The sequence below is a fragment of the Macrobrachium rosenbergii genome, chromosome 25, assembly GCF_040412425.1.
Source record: "Macrobrachium rosenbergii isolate ZJJX-2024 chromosome 25, ASM4041242v1, whole genome shotgun sequence".
Classification (NCBI taxonomy): domain Eukaryota; kingdom Metazoa; phylum Arthropoda; class Malacostraca; order Decapoda; family Palaemonidae; genus Macrobrachium; species Macrobrachium rosenbergii.
Genome location: NC_089765.1, coordinates 38,732,400 through 38,757,359, shown reverse-complemented (window position 1 = coordinate 38,757,359; position 24,960 = coordinate 38,732,400). Strand labels below are relative to the sequence as shown.

Sequence of the window (24,960 nt, the reverse complement as noted above, 5' to 3'; positions counted from 1 at the left end):
CGCCCTTCACAATATAGACCGAACACCAGCCGTTGGTCCATGCCTTCACGAAGCTAGGCGATGCATGGTCCTCTAGGCAGCAGCGGCACCTCACAGCCATCGCTGAGTTCACCTGCACCATCAAATACCTCCCTGGCAGGAAGAACCAGGTAGCCGACGCCCTCTCAAGGATCGAGATCGATTCCGTACAGCTCGCGATCAATTACGAGGACCTCGCCCACGAAGAAGCTGCTGACCCTGAGACCCCAGCCTACCATACAGCCGTCACGTCGCTGAAGTGGAAGGACGTGGCCTTCGGCTCAGGCGGATCAATATTACTGAGTAATGTCAGTACCGGATCCCCCTGCCCCCTGGTACCTGCCTCCAGACGTCAGCTGGTTTTCAACATCATCCACGGCCTATCCCACCCCTCTGGAAGGACAACAGCCAGACTGCTAACGGAAAAGTTCGTCTGGCACGGCATACAGAAAGACGCTATGGCCTGGGAAAGACAATGTATGCAGTGTCAGACAAGTAAAGTGAGGCGGCACACCGAATCGGGAGTGGGTGAATTCCCCCCGCCAAAGAGACGTTTTGGGCACATCCACGTCGACGTAGTAGGACCTCTTCCCCCATCAGGGAACCAGATACCTACTGACAGTCGTCGACTGCTCCACAAGGTGGCCCGAAGCTACGCCCATGGAAGAAGCCACCTCCAGTGCATGTGCGGAAGCCCTCTTCTCCAGCTGAATCAGCCGGTTCGGTGTCCCAGACAACATAATGACAGACAGGGTACCCGTTTTCATGTCCGAGCTGTGGACTGCCCTGGCACGTCTAATGGGGACCATTCAACACAGCATCACCGCCTACAACCCTGCAGCCAACGGAATTGTGGAAGGGTTCCACAGGTCTCTGAAGGCGTCTGTCATGGCTCGTTGCTCCTCTGAAAACTGGAAGTACCAGCTGCCTTGGGTCCTCCTTGGGTTGAGGACCGCCCCCAGAGCCAATGGCGACCCCTCCTCAGCGGAAAAAGTCTATAGGGAGTCTCTGGTAGTCCCAGGGAAACTCATCACAGAGAACAGGGATGACATAGGAATACAGAGGCTCCAAGATAGAGTTGGAAAGTTTGCCACCTGCCAAAAGACATTCACCGACAGGACGTCCCCCTTCATGCCCCCCGGGTTGTCCTCCTCCACCCATGTCTTTGTCAGGGACGACACCGTACGTTCACCCTTGACTAGGCCCTACAGGGGACCTTTCCTTGTACTGGAAAGGAACAAGAAGGCTTTCCGAATATCCATCCATGGGCAGGAAGACTGGGTGTCAATAGATCGTCTCAAACCCCCATTCCTGGAGGGGGGCAACGAAGGCGGACCCCAAGACCTCCTGCAGGATATGGCAGTCCCTCAAACAACCCCGGTCGCAGGATGAAGGCGAGGGCGTACCGGAAAACCCAGAAACCTGACGGAAAGGCCCCCAACCAACCACTGCAGAGGAAATCGGGGAAGGTGACCACCATCTCCAGTTGACATCGAGAAAGAGAGGCCCCTGCGTTGCCCCAGCAGATACCTGGTTTAATCAGACATTACCTCCGTCTGGGGGCGGGGGAGTATTGTAAAGTCCCCGCTCAACACGTTCTCTGTGGAGAACATCCCGTTTTATGCAGTGCCTTTCCACGACCTAAGGTCGAGCGGAATATATATTTATCATCATAATTGTATACTGTGTATATGTTGTCTTTCTAAGCAATCTTGTATTATGTACAAGTAACAAGTTATTTATTTCATATGTCAGACATTGTTTATCACTATGTTCTCTGTATGAAACTGTCCTGTTTTTTAAGGAACTAGTTTGACCTCAGGTCACCTGTAAATCTTTGTACCAGTGGTCTCTGCGAACTACACAGATGTCCACATCCCGCTTTATAAGCAGTTAGTTTTCATCAATAAACTAGCAGTACTTGTCTCCTGCTCATTATTTTGCACCGCTCTCACAAACTAATTCCAAACACTAATATCTCAGTGACAGCAATGATAATAATAGTGATGGTAATCATAAAAGCATGGTAATATATATATATATATATATATATATATATATATATATATATATATATATATATATATATATATATATATATATATATGTATTATATATATATATGTGTATATATATGTATATGTGTATATATGTATATAATATGTATGTATGTATATATATATATATATATATATATATATATATATATATAGAGAGAGAGAGAGAGAGAGAGAGAGAGCATAAACAAAGCTCCGGCGACGATCTGCTCTACTCCAGGGATATCTCGTGGCCCAGGAAGTCGGCTTTTTCGACGCCGAAGTTGCATTTCTCGAACCTGACTACGAGGCCATTCTCCTGCAGGTGCTGCAGAACCATCCGGATGTGCCGCAGGTGCTCTTTGGGGGATCTGGAAAAAATTAGAATATCGTCCACGTAACAGACGCAGAAGTTCAGGTCCCCCAGGATGCTGTCCATCAGCCTCTGGAAGGTTGCCCCCGTGTTCCTCAGGCCGAAGGTGGAGAAGGTGAAGACATAGGAACCAAAGGGCGTGATGATGGCGGTTTTGGGGATATCCTCTGGAGCAACTGGTACCTGGAAGTAAGTTTTAAAAGGTCTAGTTTAGAGAATATTTTGGCCTCGTGAAAGGAGGACGTGAGATCTTGAATGTTTGGTAGGGGGTAGTGATCTGGTTCAGTTGCGAGGTTGAGCCGCCTGTAGTCGCCACAGTTTCTCCAGGAGCCGTCCGGTTTCTGCACTATGTGGAGGGGAGAGGCCCACGACCTGGAGGCCTTCTTGCATATGCCCATTCGCTCCATCTAAGTGAAAGCGTCCTTGGCCTCCTGAAGGCGCCGAGGGGGAAGCCTCCGGAACTTTGTGTGTGTTGGGAGGGCCCTTCGTCTTAATGTGGTGGTAGATTCCGTGCTTTGCCGGGGCCCCGGGTACCTGGCGTAGTTCGGGCTTGAAAACGTTGAGGAACTCCTTCAGCAGCTGGCCATAATGGTGTGGGGCGACGGAGCAGATGGTAGACACGCTGGGTCCCGGCACCAGGGGGAGGGACTGGCAGGAGTCGGTGTCTAATAGAAGCTTGTGACTGACGTCGACTGCCAGCCCAAAGTGGGCGAGGAAATCCTCGCCCAGGAGTGGGGTTTTCACGTCCGCGACAATGAAGTTCCACGTATATCTCCGGCCAAGGATGGAGATCGACAGGAACCTGGTGCCATAGGAGAGGATGGGGGACCCGTTGGCGGCCGTCAGGAAGGCAGCCGGGTCCGGTGGGCGTTTGCGGTCCTCTGTGGATGGCAGGAACACTGATTGAACGGCCCTGGTGTTAACCAACATCATACTGCCGGAGACGGTGTCGCGGACATAGAAGCCTAATGGTTTTGGGCTCCTGGGTTCCTCTGCTGCCATGGCGACCTGTTCTGATGGCCGCCGCCGCCTCCGTTTTTTGGATGGGTGAAAGAGCAGGGGGGGGTTGGCGGTTCCGGGCGTCCTTGCCATACCGCTGGTGGTAGTAGCAAGGCCCCGGTGGGTTTTTCTTGTGGTGATATGCTGGCCATCTCCTGGTGACGGCGCTTATCTCCTCCTCCGTGTTATCCTCCAGCTGGAGGGAACTGATGGGGTGTGCGGGCGTGGATGCCCTCTTCTCTGCCCTTGTGGAGTCCGTCAGCCGCTGCGCCGTCCTGATCAGGTCCTCGAGCGGCATTGTGTAAGTGTCGAGGATCTGGGTCTGGACCTCCAAGAGGAGCTGACGGAGGAGGATCTCCCTTGATAGGCTAATCTCCGACTGCCTACCGCTGCTGTCCGTCTCGGGAAGGGTGAGGAGGTCCTGGATCATGCCCCAAGTCTCCAGGATGTTCTGGTCATGCTGAGGGTTGTTGACGAGGTCAAGGGCGCGGGCAGCCCTCTCGGGGACCGGCAGGGAGCAGGTCTCGACGAGAAGGTTTTTAGATGCTGGTAGGTGACGGGGCGTGCGGCAGACATCCACGGGACAAGCTTCCTGTAGACCTCCTCCAGGAGGGCGTTGATCACTGCATCAGCTTGCAGCACCCCGTCAGTAAGTCCCGCCAGTCTGAACTGCCCCTCGACCCTGTAGAGCCATGATGATGGGTTGCTGTGCATGAAGGGCAGCAGCTTTAAGGCGAGGGCGGATTTAGTCTGTTCCGTCAGGATGGGCAGTGCGCAGGGCGCAGGTAGCGGCGTGGAGGAGCGCGTGAGCCTTGGCACGGGGGAGGGAGCGGGCGGTTCGTGCGCGAGGGAGATATCTGAGGCAGCAAAGTTCGCGGTTAACTGTATGTGGGAGGGATTGTCCATGTCCATACTCACTACTGCCCTCTTACTTGGAGTGGGTTACTCGCGTCAATACGCACTTGGGAGCACACCGTGTGGGTCCGCTAATGACGCTGGTGATTTGCTGACGAGAGTCAGCACACCCGAAGGCTGGTTAAAGCTACATGTTTAGTCCGTTAGGGGAGTGGGGTAGTTCATGGAGCCAAGACTAGGTTGCCGTATGTCTCCGCTAATGGCTTCGGGAACCACTCCGGGGTCACCACTTTAAGAGGTGCAAAATAATGAGCAGGAGGACATGTACTGCTAGTTTATTCAGAACGCAGGTTGCTTATAAAGCAACGTGCGGATGTCACACTGAGGAATACAATAGAATTTAGGTAACCCGAGGTCAATTACTCTCGGTAATAATTACAATGGATACATACAAGTAATGTAAAAAGTAAGTTCACAAGAATTGGCATAACAACATACTAACACATGTGCAAAGAAAACAGATACAAAGGAATTAGTAATAGATGCCTATTTACACAGGAAAAGTACGGCTAATTTCACTTGACCCGACCTTGTAGGAGTGATATAGAATAGAAGAAAACGGGTGGTTCACCATAGAAAACCCGCCCAGCGGGGACTTTACAAGGGGTTTGTGTGGTCCATTCGCTAGTTGTGTACTCGGTCTGCAGATTAGATTTACTGGTGGTAGTAGGGTATATTGCTCTCTCAGTCCATTCAAGATCAGATGATTGTGGTGGTCAGGTGAGCAGAGCGAATCTTCTTACTGCGACTCCTCAGGGTCACATAGAGAGGGGTTTGCGTGACTCACTCTGTTTACAGTTTGCACATCCTGTTTAGTAGTGCATAACCATCTGCAAATTGCTTTTGTGCTGGTGGCAGGGAAGGCTCTCCTTCCAGGGAGAGTTCTTTGAACTCTACCACCTCTCATGTGTGCAGCAGCTAGCTGCAAGGTGGATAGGGGGGTCAGAGGAGTGGTCCCAGTACTTGTTTTCCTTCTTTCACAGATTTACATTTTCAAAGCAGGGGGCAAGGGTGTTTAAGTTGAAACGGGCTCTAACAGTGACATTGCTGTAGCTTGTACATCCTCCGAGAAACTTGTCTGGTTTGGTATGAGTTTGAGAATGCCCTAGGGAGCAGAGATCTGGCAGTCGCATCCTGTGGCTGAGGAAAGTGCAATGTTAGTCTCCAAGGATCAGATGGGATTGGGCAGTCCCATTTTTCAGATTTCTCGCACACAATACTGGACTGGCAATTATCATAGTTTATTTCGTTTGTTGTGAATGAAATATCCTAGGGAGGCAACTATGGCTTTGTTCCAGCCCTCAGTCTCACATATGGAGTTGATCCCAGAAGCACTTCTCAGGCACATTGCCACAGTCACAGTTAGTGCATGCTGTTCTTCTTGATTTCTGTAAATCTTCAGCTGAAAATCCTTATGGATAGAGTCATCAGGCTATAAACAAAAAAGGACTCCAAAAGGAGGTCAGCCTGCAGAGAGAGACAAGATATAAGAAAAGGTGATGAATAAATAGATATGAGAGAGTAGAAGATAAGACTGATATACCAGATTTTGTGAGATGCCAGCAGAAGGCAGAATAAATAGATATGAGAGAGTAGAAGATAAGACTGATATACCAGATTTCGTGAGATGCCAGCAGAAGGCAGGAAAGAATTTGCTGCCCACTTAAGCTTTTGGAGGTCAGAAGATACAACTGCACTAGGCAAACTGTTATTCCACATTTTAGATGTAATCCAGCAATCTAAAAAGTATTAAACCTGATACTAGAAAAGACACATTATTCGCAGCAGCTGCCATCCTAGTGTTGTGAGCAAATATAGCTAAGTCATGTAAAGAAGAGTGAAAAGGATGGTTGCCATTGTAGTACATTTTATGCAACAAACATAATGAAAAGATGGTCTTGGTTTTACAAATGATATGCTGGAAGTTCCTGAAAACACATGAAAATCACTGCTTCAGCTGTCCATCTTTGATTTGTGTTTGTTGGGGAAAAGCAATGGCCTGCTGTAGGTCAAGCTTGTTGTTTTGGACGGCGGATGCCTGGAGGGCCCAAGCGGGAACCCTACAGTAACCCCCCCCAAAAAAAAAGAGACTCATGGAAATGTACCATCGTCTGGGATATATGCCAGTTTCAGCCTGCGTATCGAGACCCAGGTAGTTCTCCTGTCCACTGACATCTGGTAGCACTTTTCTCTATGCTGCAGGATTGGATGAGGTCCAGAGTAGATGGGGGAGAGGGGGAGCCGGTGTGTGCCAATTCTGATAAACACGTATTTTGTTTGGCCCAGTTCTTTTGGGACACAGGCTTTTCTGGCTGCGCCATATGTTCTTTTTCCTGGCATGATTTGTTTTAATGCTCTATGGAAATCAGAGGAGGTGGTTGGCTCTGTTGGGTCTTGGAAGACGTCTGCTGGTATTGCTAGTGACTGTCTGTAGAGTGCTTCCACCGGCGACGCGTTGAATGCTGCCTGTGGGGCCGTTCTCAGTCCTAATAAATTCCATGACAACTCTTTCCTCCACCTCCTGTCTTGACATTTGGCAGTGAGCGCTGCTTTCAGGGAGCGGTGGAACTGCTCTATCATACCATTTGCTTTTGGGTTGTACGCTGCAGTGTGTTTTATTTTTGTCCTGAGGGACTCCATGCCAACTGACCCAGTTTTTTAAAGCCTGCACACAACTTTCTGCTGTCTGCTCTTTGACAGGTATTGTGTCAGGCCATCTGGTATTACAGTCAGTGATTGTGAAGAGGTATATGTAACCCTCGGAGGTGGGGTAGGGGTCCTACGATGTTGATGTGAATGTGGGAATGACGTCGTTCCGTTGTATCAAATTGTCCTATCCCTGACTCTGTATGTTTCGTGACCTTGGATGTTTGGCAGGGGAGGCATTCTTGAGCCCATTTCTTGATGCCCGACTTCAGGGCCCACCAGATGTATCGTTCCGACAGGATACGGGGGGTGGAACGGCTAGATGGGTGTGACATTTCATAGCCAAGACTGAAAGATTTCCTCCTTAAGGCCAACGGCAAGTAGGGCGAGGGTGTCCAGCACTCATTTCGCAGGCGATGGTTATCTTTCCACCATTTATCACAAAATCCCTCCACATGAGGGTGGAATTTTTTTGGCGGGGTTGCTGAAAGTCCACCTCTTCCTTCTGGGCTGCTGTGATCTTGGGATATGATATCCCCATCTGGACAGCGTTGATGGTATTTCTGGAAAGGGCTTATGTGACATTGTTGGAAGAGCCCTTCAGGTACCTGATGGTGCAGGAGAACTTGGATATGGCAGACATTCTCTGTTTTTGGGTGAAGGCGTGGTCCAAGGGTTGATGGTCCGTCTGCACCGCAAACTGCCATCCCTTGAGCATGTGTCAGAAATGCCGAATAGTGCAATGGACTGCCAGCACCTCCATGTCAAACGTGGAGTATTTCTGTTCCATTGGAGATAGCTTTTTGCTAAAGAGTGCCAACAGGCAACAACCCTCGTCTGTGTCCTGCTCGAGTACCACGCCCATCGCTGTGTTACTTGCATCAGTTGTTAGGGTAAGGGACCTGTGGGATAGAGGAAACATTAATGTTGCCACGGAACTCAGGGCTTTTTTGGCTAATTGAAAAGCTGTCTCTTGTTTTTCAGTCAAACATAAAGATTTTGGTTTTTCCTTTAAGCATTCATATAAAAAGGACATGATTTCTGCTAGGTTGGGTATGAATCAGTGGTAATAGTTGATCATGCCAACAAACTCTTGGATCTCTTTGATGGTGTTTGGTCTTGGGAAATTGGTGATAGCTTGGACCTTCATCAGGAGGGGTCTGACTCCTTCAGGACTTATTTGATGGCCAAGAAATTTTACTGTCCTTTCTGCTCATTCACATTTATCTTTAAGTTTCTCCAGCACTTGCCTTACACCTTTATGTGCTGTTTATAGTAACACCAGCATTTTGAAGGCTGAAACAGCTGTAGTTAAAGGTGTATGTCCCAAAGGGGATTATGATAGCTGTTTTTTCTATATCTTCATTTGCTACTGGGACTTAGTAGTACCCCTTCAGCAGATCAGTTTTTGTGAATACTTAGGCACCTAGCTGGTTTGTTATTTCAGTGATGTCAGGCAGGGTGTATCTGTCTGGTATTGTTGCGACGTTGAGTCGTCAGTGGTTACCTCACAGCCGCCATGTACTGTCTGCTTTAGCTACCATGTGGAGTGAGGATGCCCACGGGCTGGAGGCTTTCTGGCAGATTCCTGCCTGTTCCATGTCGTGGAATACTTGTTTGGCGTAGGCTAGTTTGTCCGGGACCAAACATCTGAGGCATGCGTGGACTGGGGGACCCTCGTTGACGTTGTGGTGCTGGATGTGGTGTTTGCAGGGCTTGTTAGTTTGTGTTGGAGGACGTCTTTGAATACTTCTGGAAATTCCAAAAGGAGGTGATGGATCTCTGGTCGCGATGTGGAGTTTGCTGTTGTTCTTGGAATGATGGGTGCTATAGGGCCGTCTCTCTGAATTAGCTGCTGTCTTGCTACGTCTACCAGAACATCATGGGCTTTCAGGAAATCTCCTAGTACTGTAGTGTGATTGTGACGTCTGCTGTGTTGAATGTCCAACTATATGGTTTGCCACTGAATGATAAGTTCATAGTTCTTTTTCCATACCTTTTAAGCAGGGCACCACTGGCAGTAAACACTTGGGGAGTACTGGGGTTGGGGTTAAGGCATTCGTGTGGGAGCTGTGTGTTGGACATGTCATCTGTGACATAAATACATGTGGAGTGTTTTTGCTTGTACCTGGAAGAAAGACAGCAAAAGGTAGACTCGTTCCCCTTTACAAGGCAGCCAGTCTGCTGTCGCTGACTGTTAGTTGCTTGGGCCACTGCTTCCCCTTTTGCATGTTTTTTTATAACAGGCAGCCGTTCTTGCATTTTTGGACCTTGCTCCCAAATCTCCAGTGGAAGAAACATAGGCCCTTCAGACGTTCTTCTTTTTTGGTCCTATGTTTGTTTGTTCTCCTTCCTGTAGTTTCAGAAGCGGTGTATGGGAGCAGCAGGGCCCTCTGTCTCGCTGTCCATTCTGTGTCGCTTTGCCACTGTGGTTGTGGTTGGCTACTACTACAGGTGGTTGAGTGGGTTCTCATGATGTCTGTGCCAGATGAACTGCATCTACCATTCTCAGGAATTCATCAGGGGGCATGGTGGATGTGTTGGGTATTGCGGCGACTGTTTGCTGCAGCAACTTTGTCAGGAGGACCTCTCTCACGAGGTTTAGCATCGTTTCTGGTCAATAATCTGTGGCGGGGATCGTTATTTGCCGTCATAGTAGTTTGTAGATGTATGATGGCCATTGGTCCCCTATCACTGATCCTACGTTGTCTAGGAATTTCCTACCTCTGAGGGCAGGAGGCATGCTGAAGGACAACCTCAGTTGTGCTTTCAGCGTTTCCTATGTGATAGGGGTCTGTTGTTCGGCTAGCCATTCTGCGATTTGTTCAAAGACGTTGTCCAGCAGGAACTTGAGGATGGCGTTGGCTTTGCATGATGATGCTGTGTTCTTCTTGATCTGAAGATGGTCTCTACTCTGGGTTTTGCGTCGTGAATGGAAGCAGGCGGACAGATACTGTTGCGGCATTGTCGTTGGTTGGGCTGGCATTGTCGGTCGTCTTGGTGATCACCAGTGTAGAGGCGGGATGAGTAAGAGGCAGCGTCTGGGTACTACTTACTAATTTATTGTCAGAGATTTCTGACTAGACATGGGCTTCTGCGAACGGAAAGGTAGCATCTAATATCAGGGCAAGAAAGGCATAATTTTACGGTCAGGTGTGTTTTCTCACACCTGGAAAAGTTAACAATTCTTTGTACAAAATAAGGAGAATTCTCCATTCATATGGTTCAAAAGCTTGAAACATTTTACATTTACAGATGGTCTTGGTTTTACAAATGATAGGCCGAAAGTTCCATAAAATACATGAAAGTCATTGCTTCAGCCATCCATCTTTGATTTGTGTTTTTGGGGGAAAAATGGTCTGCTGTAGGTCAAGCTGTTGTTTTGGACAGCGGATACCTGGAGGGCCCAAACAGGGGCCCTACAAGTGAGTACTACTTTAGTATGTCTGCATTTAGTAAATTATGTGGTGAGTCTTAGATGTTGAAATTTAAAATCCCTGCTCATCAGCCCATTAAACTACTGCAGATATTGGCAGGCTAATGTGGTGTCATAGCTAGTGCAGTAGATTGCCAAGTCATCAACAAATAGAGAGCTCTTTACAGGAGAGGAGACTTCCCCTATGGTGTTAATAGCTGCTATGAAATATGTATTCCTAAGGATACTTACCTGAAGCATTCCTCCAGATTGAAAGACCTAGAGAGATTGTTTCATTCACTTTTATCAATTTGTCTGATAAAAAAGATGCAGTGAATGTGTAAAGTCCCCACTAAGCGGGTCTTCTATGATGGCGACCCGTTTTTTATGCCACTCCTATGATAACAGGTCACACAGGATCAGCCATACTCAATCAATCAAACTTATCTATGTAAATGTATACCTGTTGCTAACTTATTTTGCATATGTTTCTTCTGCTCATATGTCAGAATGTTGTCAATTTGATCATTGTCCATTTTTGCAACTTAGAGTGTATTTATTCATTGTATTTATTGTTAAGAGTAATAGACCTCAGGTCACCCTGGTCCTCATTGTATTCCTCGGCGCAACGTCAGTCCGCCGCTATATAAACCGCCTGTGTCCTCAATAAACTAGCAGTAACTTTTCTCCTGCTCATTCTTTAGCACCTCTTAAAGTGGTGACCCCGGAGTGGTTCCTGGAGTGGTTCCCGGAGCCATTAGCGGACTCACACGGCGACTTAGTCTTGGCTCCAGGAACTACCCACGCCCCTAGTGGACTAATTACAGCGCTGTAACCAGCGTTCGGGCGTGCTGACTCTCGTCAGCAAATCACCAGCGTCATTAACGGACTCACACGGCGCGCTCCCAAGTGTGTATTGACGCGAGTATTCCACTCCAATTAAGAGGGCTAGAGTGAGCATGGACGCGGACATTCCCTCCCACGTTCAGTTAACCGCGAACCTTGCGGACTCAGACATTTATCTCACTCTCATATCACCCGCACCCTCCCCTACGCCAAGATTCACGCGCTCCTCCACACCGCTACCCGCGCCCTGCACGCTGCCCTCGCCATATACCTGCCGCCCTTCACACAGGGAAACCCATCATCGTGGTTTTTCAGGGTCGAGGGTCAGTTCAGGCTGGCGGGACTCACAGACGAGGTGCTGCAAGCTGACGCAGTAATCAAAGCCCTGCCAGAGGAGGTCTACAGGAAACTCCTCCCGTGGGTGTCCGCTGCACGTCCCCTCACCTACCGCCACCTAAAAACATCCCTCATCGAGACCTGCTCCCTACCGCTCGCCAAGAGGGCCGCCTGCGCCCTCGACCTCGTCACCAACCCGCGGCATGACCAGATCATCATGGAGTCGTGGGGCGTGATCCAGGACCTCCTCACCCTCCCTGGCACCAACAGCAGTGGCAGTGGCAAGCAGTCCGAAATCAGCCTGTTGAGGAAGATCCTCCTCCGTCAGCTCCTCCCGGAGGTCCGAACTCAGGTCCTCGAGCCCTACACCATGCCACTCGAGGACTTGATTAGAACAGCGCAGCAGCTGACCGACTCCGCAAGGACAGCGAAGTGGGCATCAGCACCCGCACACCCCATCAGTTCCATTCAGCAGGAGGAGGGCGCAGAGGAGGAGATAAGCGTCGTCACCAAAAGGTGGCCAGCATATCATCACAAGAGGAACCCACCGGCCCCTTGCTACTACCACCAGCAGTACGGCAAGGACACCCAGAACTGCCAACCCCCTTGCTCATTCGCCCATCCAAAAAAACGGGGGAGGCGGCGGCCTGTTCGGCGGCCAACAGAACAGGCCGCCATGGCAGCAGAGGAACCCAGGAGCCCAAAACCATTAGGCTTCTACGTCCGCGACACCATCTCTGGCAGGATGATGTTGGTCGACACCGGGGCCATTCGATTAATATTTTCACCATCCAGGGAGGATCACAAGCACCCGCCGGACCCGGCTGCCTTCCTGACGGCTGCCAACAGGAGGTCCCCCATCCTCTCCTACGGCACCAGGCTCCTGATGATCTCCATCCTTGGCCAGAGATACACATGGAACTTCGTCGTCGCGGATGTAAGGACCCCACTCCTGGGTGTGGATTTCCTCACCCACTTCGGGCTGGCAGTCGACGTCGGTCGCAAGTGTTTCCTCAACACTGACTCCTGCCAGTCCCTCCCACTGGCACCGGGACCCAGCGTGCCTACCATCTGCTCCGTCGCCCCCCACCAGTACGCCCAGCTGCTGAAGGAGTTCCCTAACGTATTCAAGCCCGAGCTCCGTCAGGTACCCAGGGCCCCAGCAAAACATGGCATCTACCATCACATAAAGACGAAGGGCCCCATGTGCACACGCAAAGTCCCGGAGGCTTCCCCCTAGGTGCCTTCAGGAGGCCAAGGACGCCTTTGCCGAGATGGAGTGGATGGGCATATGCAAGAAGGCCTCCAGCCCGTGGGCCTCTCCCCTCCACATGGTGCGGAAACCAGACGGCTCCTGGAGACCCTGCGGCGACTACAGGCGGCTCAACCTCGCAACTGAATCTGACCATTACCCCCTGCCAAACATGCAGGATCTCACGGCCTCCTTCCATGGGGCCAAGATATTCTCTTAAGTAGATCTTTTAAAATCTTACTTTCAGGTACCAGTTGCTCCAGAGGATATCCCGAAAACTGCCATCACGCCCTTTGGGTCCTACGTCTTCGCTTTCTCCACCCTCGGCCTTAGGAATGCGGGGGTGACTTTCCAGAGGCTGATGGACAGCATCCTGGGGGACCTGAATTTCTGCGACTGCTGAGTGGATGATATCATTATATTTTCCAGGTCCCACAAAGACTACCAGAGGCACATCAGGGCGGTCCTGCAGCGCCTGCAGGACAACGGCCTTGTTGTCAGATTTGACAAGTGCACCTTTGGCGTCAAGAAAGCTGACTTCCTAGGCCACGAGATATCCCCGGATGGCGTCCGCCTGCTCTCATCAAAAGTCGCAGCCGTCACCAGGTTCCCCGCCCCTACCTCCGTCAAGGCCGTCCAGGAGTTCCTTGAGATGGTAAATTACTGCAGGAGGTTCATCCCAGGGATCGCACACACCGTGGCCCCCCTGACGGAGATGCTGAAGGGCCAACCAAAATCCTTAGTGTGGGAACCCAGCCAGCAGCAGGCCTTCTCCCTGACGAAGGCCGCCCTTGCCAAGGCAACCGCCTTGGCCCACCATGACCCCAGCACTCCCCTCCATCTGACGACGGACGCCAGCAGCGTCACCTGCGGAGCCATCCTGGAGCAGATCGTCGACGGCGCCCCCCAGCCCATCGCCTTCTTCAGCAAAAAGTTCAACCCTGCGGTGGCCCGCTACAGCACCTTCAACAGAGAACTCTCCGCACTTCAAGCAAGTTCCTCCAGGAGGGTACGCCCTTCACAATCTACACGGACCACCAGCCGCTGGTCCACACCTTCACCAAGCAGGGGGACGCATGGTCTTCCAGGCAGTAGCAGCACCTTGCGACCATCGTGGAGTTCACCTGCTCAATCAAGTACCTCCCCAGCAGGAAGAACCCTGTAGCAGACGCCCTCTCCAGAATCGAGCTCAACGAGGTGCAGCTCGGGATCAACTACGGGGACATCGCCCGGGAACACACCGCCGACCCGGAGACTCCAACCTACTGCACCGCCATCACGTCCCTAAAGTGGAGGCACGTGGCTCTCACCCCCGGGAGACCAAAACTCCTGTGCGACGTCAGCACCGGCCAGCCTCGCCCCCTGGGGACCAAAACTCCTGTGTGACGTCAGCACTGGCCAGCCTCGCCCCCTGGTGCCCGCCTCCCGCTGCCGCCAGGTATTCGACGTCATCCATGGGCTGTCCCACCCCTCCGGCAGGATGACGGCCAAGCTGCTGACAGAGAAGTTCGTCTGGCACGGGATGCAGAAGGATGCGAGGACTTGGGCAAGACAGTGTCTTCGGTGCCAAACCAGCAAGATAGGATGTCACACCGAGTCCAGGGTAGGCGAGTTTCCACAGCCGGGGAGGCAGTTCAGTCACATACACATCGACGTCGTCGGCCTTCTTCCCCCGTCAGGCGGGGCCAGAGATCTCCTGACAGTCGTCGACCGCTCAACCAGGTGGCCTGAAGCGTCGCCCATGCAGAAAGCCACTGCCAGTGCGTGCGCTGAGGCCCTCCTCTTCAGCTGGATCAGCCGGTTCGGTGTCCCGAACCACATAACCACCAACAGGGGCCCCACCTTCCTGTCCGAGTTGTGGTCCGCCCTGGCATGCCTGCTGGGGACACCTCATCACACCACCACCACCGCTTACAACCCCGCAGCCAACGACTTGGTCGAGAGGTTCCACAGGTCCCTAAAAGCATCCCTCATGGCCCACTGCACCACTGAAGATTGGAAATACCAGCTGCCGTGGGTCATCCTCAGGCTGAGAACCGCCCCCAGAACCAACGGTGACCCTTCCGCAGTGGAGAAAATCTACGGGGAGCCCCTCATAGTCCTGGGCGAACTAGTCACGGAAGATCAGCACAACCCATCAGTCCAGAGGTTTCATGACATAGTCGGCAAGTTCACCCCCTGTAAGCGGACGTACACCGACAGGTCAGTCGCTTTCACGCCTCCCGGATTGTCCTCCACCACTCACGTCTTCGTCAGGGATGATGCCATCCACACCCCCCGCTAACCAGGCCCTACAGGGGGGCCCTTCCGTGTGTTGGAGAGGAACAACAAGGGCTTTCCGCCTCGCCCTTCACGGAAAGGACGATTGGGTGTCGATCGACTGCATCAAGCCCACCCTCCTGGAGGAGGAAGCAGACGTCACCGCACCGCGCCCTCCGCCAGAACAGTCGCCTCCGCAGCCGATCCGCTGCAGAAGGAGGTCACAGGGCCGCCCCCAGAAACATCCGCCCACACCCGCAGCCAGCCACTCCTTCAGTGCCCCAGCAGATACATGAATTAATCAGACGTTACCCACGTCTTGGGGGCGGGGGGAGTATTTGTAAAGTCCCCACTAAGCGGGTCTTCTATGATGGCGACCCGTTTTCTATGCCGCTCCTATGATAACGGGTCACGCAGGATCAGCCATACTCAATCATTCAAACTTATCTATGTAAATGTATACCTGTTGCTAACCTATTTTGCATATGTTTCTCTTGCTCATGTGTCAGAATGTTGTCAATTTGATCATTGTCCATTTTTGCAACTTAGAGTGTATTTATTCAGTGCATTTATTGTCAAGAGTAATTGACCTTAGGTCACCCTGGTTCTCATTGTATTCCTTGGCGTGACATCAGTCCGCCGCTATATAAACCGCCTGTGTACTCAATAAATTAGCAGTAACTTTTCTCCTGCTCATTCTTTAGCACCTCTTAAAAATGTATTCATGTGATCACATACACCAATTTTTAATAGTTGTTGGATTATCTCACATTGCCAGGTAGCATCACAGGCCTTCTCAAGAACAAAAAAACCTAGTAGTTTATATTTCTTAGATAACCTTACCGAGTTCTTGTAGGTAATCAAAGTAGTGGGTCTAGAGCAGATGGGTTCTTTTGAAGACAAAAGTGGAATGGAGAAATTAAGCCTTCATGTTCCAAATGTTAATCCTAATTTAATTAGCTTACAGGCACAACAGGTAAGAGGAATTGGCCTGTAGCTAGTAAATTCAAAGTAATCCTTACCGAGTTTTCTATCTGGAATTCATAATGGCTTTTGTTAAATCTTATTGTATTTATTTTGTAAAAGATCATAGCATTTTCAGGCAGGTGCTTTAGCATTCGTTTACTGTTGGGATCTTCCCAAGGGGTAGTGGCTTTGGTTGAAGACAGAGCATCAAAATTCTTGTGAGAAAATGTTTACATTACTGTACTGTATTAGCTTTCTTGTTATTAGAGTTAAATTCACGACAATTTGAGACTCATTAGCTTTTTGCAACTCTGGAGAATAATTTACGAGTTTGAAATACTTAGAAAATGTTAGCCTAGTTTCTCAGCAACTTCAGAAGGATCATTGATCAGATCAGTATACGCTTTTAAAATGGGTGAAGGATTAGGGACAAACATGTTACTTAGGTTCTGATCTATCTCAATTAGTTCTCATTAAGGTCTTAGAATTGAGTTCACTGATGTTGTACAGCCATGACTCTGATTTTTCAAAGTACTTTCACCGTTTGGCAAGTACATTTATACATCATTCTACTCTGAGAATGGAAAGAGTAAGGGCAGATACCAGAGGTATTGATTGCACGATTCAATCCTGGATTTCTTTATTGTAATTTTGTGTGTATGATCAGCCTGACTGAGCTTAACTTATGCTTACTAAGGCAGAGATAAGCCTAAGCCACACAATTCTTGTTTAATATACCAAAAGCTTCAGTATAGGACTTGGAAGACTCAGATTCTCTGTCTAGGGCAGCAGTCTGAATGAAATGGTCCACTCTACACCTCAGCCTTCAGTTTAAAAGGAAATTTCATGGGTTCTTTTTAACATAGTTTTAAATGAATTGGGAAGCAGTCAGTTTCATGAAAATATTTGTCAGCAGACTATACAAAGTCCAAATGGATGCTGGAAGAGCCTAGCAGATGAGTGATTACCACTGGTACAGTTTTATGAAAGGTTATGGCCCATCATAATACAGTCATTGGATTATCATTAATTATATCTTATACTATTTCTGGGTCGGGTCCCGTGTCAGCCGGTGAAAAAGTCCATTCAGCACTTATTTCTAGGTAAGATAAAAAGCACAACGAAAACACGTGTGACCGTAGGTGCTTGCTGAAATGGAATGCGGCTAGCGGTGATTTGTGTACTGTCCGCGAGTGGGTGCATGGGTTTGTAACGGCACCTCTCTGTGGGACTTTTGACTTTGGGATCTCTATAGGATAAGGTTCCGTGTTTTTATGGTTCACCCTTTTCCATACACGACTCCATCTAATGGAGCTCGCTCTGGGGGTAGTAACTCCAGCATTTCATTTAGCTTTCTCTGGTATCTAGCAACGGAATTACCTAGAAATAAGTGCTGAATGGACTTTTTCACCGGGTGACACGGTCCCCTCTCCAGAAATAGATTTTTCCTTTGTCAAAATCCCTTTTTTCCTTCTGAATCCAAGAAATCACCTCCTAACAGAGGATTATGAGCACTGAAATTGCAGAGTTGTAGGAATGGAAAGGGAGCTGGGTTATTAAATTCTGAATATTATATTCACTGAAGCCACATCAGGGAGGAAGGTGAATGGAGTAGATGGTCGGGTGTTTTTAAAATAACATAATACAGTATTTAGCCACATAATGCAAAGAAATTTTGAAGGTTAAAATTCAATGGTGAAGAGACCTACGGTAAATAAGTCAAGTTAAGTATACCTTAGTTTAACCAGACCACTGAGCTGATTAACAGCTGTCCTAGAGCTGGCCCGAAGGATTAGACTTATTTTACATGGCTAAGAACCAGTTGGTTACCTAGCAACGGGACCTACAGCTTATTGTGGAATCCAAACCACATTATATGATGAGAAAGGAATTTCTATCACCAGAAATAATTTAAAATTATTGCAACACCATAGACACATTCACCAATTTTCAAAGCGCTAAATATTGATGGAGCACAATTCCTAGATTATGATCGTGAAGCATACTCTCAGACCCTTGCTGTTCCAATGCAAAATGTGACGTAACTCGAAACATTATTTGCAATTTTTGCCAGACATAAAGCCTTGGATGAGGGAAGTATGTTGGGAATAAAAATTTTGAGTTAACCTATTTATTTTACTTTAATCAGCAAAAGGAATTTTTGTCTCTGGTCTTTAGAGATTTTGGGATCTCCAGTGACAAGAGGTTTAAGGAACTTATGAATGATTTTGGTTATCAAGAGAAATTGGATTTGTAGTACCTATCAGTAAGCAACCAGCTTAGCAAAGGAATTTGATGTCTAGAGGGTTTTATCATCAGATCATACCTTAACAAAACCATAACTTTTCGGTTTCCTTTGCAGAGATGAAACAGAATTAGAGTTGCTGGACTGGAATTCATTGTTTATGGTATCTCCTGAGAAAGCAGGGAGTGACTCGGCTGAACTATATTCCACTGGGATATGTTCTTCCTCCTCCTGTATCTCAGTGGGGTCAGTATTAAACCGAACATATTCAAGGAGGATTCAGTTACAACAGGAAAGACAAGCTTACCTGGGATATGTTCTTCCTCCTGTCGCAGTAGGGCCTAGTATTAAGCCCAGCATATTCAAGGAGGATGAAGTTACAACAGGAAAGGCAAGCTTACCTGGGATATGTTGTTCTTCCTCCTCTAACTCAGTAGGGTTGAGTACTAAGCCCACATATTCAAGGAGGTTGCAGTTACGTTAGGAAAAGATATGTTCTTCTTCCTCCTCTAAGTAGGATTGAATATTAAGCCCAACATATTCAAGGAGGATTCAGTTACAGCGGGAAAGCCAAGCTTAGAGGCAGTCCTTTGAATAGAGTGTGTTTATATATTTCCAGAAAGGTGGAAGGTCAAGATAAGGGATAGCCAGGCAACTAACAGTTTATTCAAGTTTTACGTAACAAGCATAAAGTGATTCAGGCCCTTTGTTACCCTCACTAAATTTTGAGCACTATACATACAAGTACTGTACTCGTTTGCAGTTTCAAGAATATCCTGTTGTAAATTACATCAAGGGCAGATCTTTGGGAAATATCCTGCATTACATTGAAAACAATCTTATCAGCAGGACATGGACCAAGATTATGCTGTTCTGTACAGATAGAGCATGTGTGTTCTGACACTTCAGTAGCTGTGCTCTTAACACTTGAATCACTGGCTATGCTTACTGTTGAATTTCTTAACTCTGATGGGCAGATTTCCAATTATGTGGTCCGGCAGTCTTTAAAATTGTCAATAAGATAGTTGCTCTCGCCTAGTTTCTTAGTTGAATACACAAGGGCATCAGTGTAAAATATCCAACTCAAGAGAAGGTCTTAGCTCAATAGTTTTTTGTGTTGAAATATGAAGGTAACCACTTTGAAATTTCCAGTTGGTACCAGAAAAATTAAGCTCGTGGAATGAAGAGTGGCAGGTGTATCAGAATTTGAGATAATGTTGATGTTAATCAAGAATCAGGTCCAAGTCCCTTCCTGCTTTTCTCAGTACAGTAACAGATGGCAAAAGATTTGCAGAAAAGGGAGACTTTTGAGAGCTGCTTTATGCAGATGACAATGCTAACAGTAGAATCTCAGAAAGAGGTGATGGAAAAGTTTATATGGTGAAATGGTGTACTGGGGAAGAGGGAACTGAAAATCAAAGCAAGCAAATGTTATGGTGATTGGAAAGGAAGCAAAAGAAAATGGACTGCAATTCAAATCGCTGTGTGGTTCTTGTGGGAAGGTGTCAAGTTGAAGTCCAAACTGTGCAGTATAACAGATGGTTTCACATATGCTAAGGGTTACCAAAATGTACTTGGAATTAAGGATTGTTAAATGTTTGACATGAACCCTGTTGTGATAGATGGATAGGCCTATAGAGCAGGTAAAGCATCACTGTTACCATAGGGAAGCACGGTGGATTGCAGCAAAGTTAATGGAGCTGTAAGGGAGTAGTTGCAACATGTATGCAATGGAGAGCAATAGCTAGACTACTGATATAAATGTTTCATTAGTAGAGAGATCAAAGACTTAAGTTGGTTACATAAGGAGATTTGGAAAATGGGTAATCATAGAACGTTAAGATTTTAGGCCTAAATATTGTGGAAGATTGTTTTGCAGAGAATATAGTGGAGCTTTAGTGGACCGAGTTCCCAAAGACTGAGATGAAAATGGAAACAGAACCAATGGAAAAGTAGGATATCCCAAAATGGAAGGAAATCATGTTAAGAGGATAAAAAAGTGAACTCATTTCACATCTAACCTCATGAAGGGAAAAGCCGAAATTTATGATGATACTTGATTTAGAGTCTGACCCTATTTTACCAAAAAATTAAAGTTCTAAAAGGTAAAGCACTGCAATGAAACCTCTGGATTAAAACCATACAAGTCAACAACATTATTTTATTTTTGTGACCATTTCATGGAATAAATTTATTCATACAATATTGAAGTTATTTTTCATGTGTAACATACAATTAGTCTGGAATGTCATAGTTCACAATAATAAAGTCAACAATACACTTTCACTCATACTTTTGGTTCAATATCTTGTGAAATGACTTTTGGTCATTTCTAGTACTCGCACAGCAAAATTTACAATTGTTACATTAGTTAAGATATATAGTATTGAGTATTGATCCTGAACAGTTAGGATTGGCCCACAAGAACCAGATTTGAGTGTTGGCTAAGTGTTGGCTAAACTTTAGGTGCTTAAGGAAACATACATTTCTTTCTTAACAATTTTATTTAATAACAAAAAAATCTATCCTTACTACTCAGAAACAATACAAAGTTGATTTCATTTCTACAGGATTCATAATAAAACGTCCGTCTTTTATTCACTTAATAATTATGTGTATTAAACGAAATACACCTTAATATATGCAATGTAAAGGCCCCAAGCCAAAACAATCCAGTGACAAGAGAAGAGAGGATTTTCTCCTTCACTAAACTTGCGGGCCAAGAACTTAAAGGTTTCATCCAGTATGATTACTGGGAATGATATTTTTAACACCGCTACCCACTGTGCTACAGACAATGGTTGCACCTGGAATACCACCTGCAAAAAATAAAATTACTTAAGTAAATGTTTTTAGAGATTTTGTAATGTAAACAACACCCTACAAGTATATAAACCTCCTGTAAATGGAATTACCCATGAAAATCAAAAATTCATTTTTACATATACTGCACTTGATATCATAACCTTACATGTTGTATATTGGGGACCTTTGATTACGTTTACCTTTTTAAGATCGCTAGAGTGGGGACAAGAAAAGAACACGCCGCTGCCATATATATTTATCCTTTTTAATCTCTCCGTCGATGTTAATCCCTGTTTATGGCTTTACCTGAGATCTGCCATTTACTGTACTTTGTTTTCTAAAGAAACAGTGTTGAGTAAATTTTTGGTTTTTCTTAATCAATTTTCCTTCTTTGTATGCTTAATGAAATAATAATCACAATTCTTATAATAATATCAAGTGTTTAATGCACTGACACTTGAAATTTTTGAGGGTGGTTCAACAGGAATAGCTTTTCAAGCCATTTGATTATTATCTGTATTCTATTTTAGCTGTTATTTATTGGTTACATAATTAGATTTATTCAGTGCCTCTGCAGGTTAAATAAACTATTCATCATTTAGGAAGGAAAAATAATTTATCATTAATTACACAGCCCCTTGCTGTTTCTGAGAGTGAGAAGCTCCAAGGGTGGTGGAGACGATCTGATCCACTTGGCTATCCCTCGGGCTGTCCATGCTGTCCACTGTCACTGGCTGCTTGAGGTGAACACCGTTGTTCTTGATTGAGATGGCCTTTTAAATGCCCTCACTGACCATGTGTCAGCAAAATTTATGTTTGGCAGTGGCAGCCAAAAATTATTCCATATCTCTCTTTTTATGAAAATAAAGGTTTGTACAAAAAATAAGTTTAGTCAAATATGTTTTCATTGTTACCTTTAAATGAATAACAAATTTATTTTTTTCATTTGAGAAGGCTCGAACAAGGCAAAATTTTTAATCGTAATCAGGCATTTGACACCACAGGAATTCCTTCTCACCCCAACCTAGCGATCTTAGAAAGTTAAAAGAAATGTAGTAGCTAACAAGTTTGAACTGCATGTATGCACCATTTCCCATGGAATATACAGAATACAGAATTTAGGCCAAAGGCCATGAGCTGGGACCTATGAGGTCATTCAGCACTGAAAGGATAACAGAGTGGAAAGGATTAAAAGGTGTAACAGGAGGAAAACCTCACAGTTGCACTATGAAACAAAAGTTAGATGGTAAATAGCAACATGGAAGAAAGAGATTATGAATGGAGGTATAGTAAAAGGAATGAAAGGGATTGCAGCTAGGGACAGACGATGCTGCAAGGAATCTTTAGTAATACCTACAGCGCACTGTGTGAGGTGCACTGACGGCACTACTCTCTTACAAGGACACTTCCCATGAAAATCTTTAACTAAATTTTTTCCATTTTCTTCAGTGAATATGCATGCTGAGGCTTGCTGCACTCTCCATAAAACCAATCTATCCATTTACAGTAAAGTACTGAGCTCTGCAATAATGAACATATTCTACAGTCATGAGGAATGTCCCTGAATGAAGAATACAAAGCTTGAGCCATATCAAGACTGAAATCATGTCACTGTAAGCTTATTTGCAAAAAGAAAAGGTACCATTAAAAAATTTTCCTTATACCCTCTTGCGCTCTCACTTGTGGAAGCAATGAAAATTAGCCCTGTCACTTCTAAAAAGTATACTTGTAATCTGAAACTGCTTTAGAAAGGGGGGAAAACCTCTAGCAGAAAGTTGAGGAGAGAAATGTATAACAAATAAGTTCTTGAGGAGCAGCAAAAGCAGTAACTTAAATTCCTGCTGTGGGATAGGGAGTGACAAAGGCCAAAGTAGTAGGTGCATAAAAGCTAAGCCACTGTTGATTTTGATAGATTTCAATCTAAATAATCACTTCTCCTACAAACCTAACAAAGCCCAGACTGAGATAGTCATTATCTCCCAAGAAAGAGATCAAATAGAATATACTTCTATTCAGAAAATGAATGAACACTACGCCAACTTCCCATAGTAGAGCTGCAAGGTTCATGCTGGCTCCTGCTAACAAATCCTCAGACAGGGAACATTATATTCTAGTTTTTCTTGTCAGAAATTGGCCTTGTCAGAAATTGGCAGTGTTCTGAGTCTGACACAAACTTGTGAATGAATACAAGAAGAATCTAATGTTCTCATCTAGAAAAGATACAAAAGGCAAGGTGGACAAGGCTCCTACAAGCAGTAGGTTTCAATGCAGGGGCTGCAAGGAGCTTTGCTTAATGTTGGTGGACAATTAAGTTTGCAATCTGTTGCATGGTAGCATCTACATCACCTATCAACACATGCAGCTAACAGAGAAGAGTGGGCCACAGATCTCTGGGCAACTCAACCAAAAGAGCTAGGGGACTGCATGGTTATCTGAACCCAAAGTAACATATGCTTAGTTGAACACTCGGCAAAGAAAACCCAACAGAAGGAAAAGCGATGTCATCTAATGTCCCATGGACTGCTAGAAGGCATTTTACTAGGTAGTCCAAATTTGGAATGGAAAACCAGAACACCAGGAGTGTAGGGACCAATTTGTCCTGCCTAACAGCCTCTGGAAGACCAGCTGGTCTGCCAAAAAATGTTGCTCACCAAAACAACAGAATGACCAGTCACATGATCCCAGAACCCTGTACTTAGGAGGGCTACCAGTTTTGCTCACATTTCCAAGATGTTATTGTGCAAACAAGGCTTGCCCCTGTCAACAAGCCTACCCCTCACGTGCACGTCCCCATCACTCCTTTGATGCATCTAAGAACAGAAGCATTTCCGGAGGGGAAAGTTTACTAACCTAAAGCACAGGGCTTTGAACTGGAATAGTCTCCTTGCAAACAAAAGCAGAGGACTGATTGACAGGCACCTGGAAGTGTGTCCTTCAGATCCACAAAGCATTAAGTCACTCTCCCTGATAAAATCTAATGTGAAATGAGCTGTTTCCAATTAAACCATACCTCTAGGACAAATTCATTTGAAGTAGAGAGGACCATGACTAGTCTCCAGCCACCCTCTCCACAGGGAAGAGAACTGTAAAAGCCCAGACTTTGGGGCATGAAGATCACATCCAAATCAGGAGACCTGAGTTTCCAGGATGGGCAAGACTACTCAAAGTTTATTCATAGCATAAGAGACCTCAACTGAGGCAACTAAGGTCCAGTCCCATCCACAGGAATACCTGGGAAAGGGCTGAACCAGCCCTTTACCAAAGAGCCCAAGAGGAACTTATCTAGGTGGAGATAACTCTGTAACTCCAACCGAAGATAATCCTCTCATGATACCGGCAAGAGCAGATAGTCCACTTCACTTCACCTCATACACATCTGCTCTGGGCTTGCATACAGTATTTGACTTCTCCACTGCCATCCTCAGAGAAAAAACATGTAAAAAAAATCTACTCTCTTATGATACACCCATCAAATGATTCTGAAATGTTCAAGAGTGCCAGAAGTGCTACTCACATTTCCAGAATGCTTGTGAATGAGATATTGTCTCTTGTCTATAGCCCTGTAGCAAATTGGTAATTCAGGTAAGCACAAACCCAATCCTTTGATGCATATGAGAATGAAGCAACTTTAAGAGGCGGGAGGTTCAACACAACTCCCAGAGCTTCATATCATCCACCCACCATTAAGATTGTCCCTTACCTCATTGCAACTCTCTGATGGAATCCAACAGGCAGCACAGTTTCCATCCTGAACTGAATCTGAAAGATGTAGTCATTCACAACAAAGACAAATAACTGTCAGTCAACTTCTCCACCAAGAACACCCAAATGTAACAGACAGTTGACTGA

At 46.5% G+C, this 24,960-nt stretch overlaps 1 protein-coding gene and 1 long non-coding RNA gene across 13 annotated transcripts in view; one reads left to right on the top strand and one right to left on the bottom strand.

The window, feature by feature from the left end:
* The window catches only part of LOC136852587 (uncharacterized), a 65,758-nt gene that overhangs the window by 18,674 nt on the left and 22,124 nt on the right, over positions 1-24,960 (top strand). Inside the window, exon 3 of one of the 2 annotated variants that reach the window (XR_010857190.1) lies at positions 18,424-18,559. The exons of the other annotated variant lie outside the window; for it this stretch is intronic. This is a non-coding gene — a long non-coding RNA (uncharacterized lncRNA). Of the gene's footprint in view, positions 1-18,423; positions 18,560-24,960 lie in introns of those variants that run through there. 2 annotated transcript variants of the gene reach the window in all.
* LOC136852584 (calcium-transporting ATPase sarcoplasmic/endoplasmic reticulum type-like) overlaps positions 20,454-24,960 on the bottom strand; it is a 65,770-nt gene continuing 61,263 nt past the window's right edge. For all 11 annotated transcript variants that reach the window (XM_067127419.1, XM_067127415.1, XM_067127421.1 and 8 more), the window contains one exon: positions 20,454-21,125. In XM_067127419.1, coding sequence (XP_066983520.1) covers positions 20,925-21,125 — 201 coding nt within the window. In that variant the 3' untranslated portion in view covers positions 20,454-20,924. The remainder of the gene's footprint in view (positions 21,126-24,960) is intronic.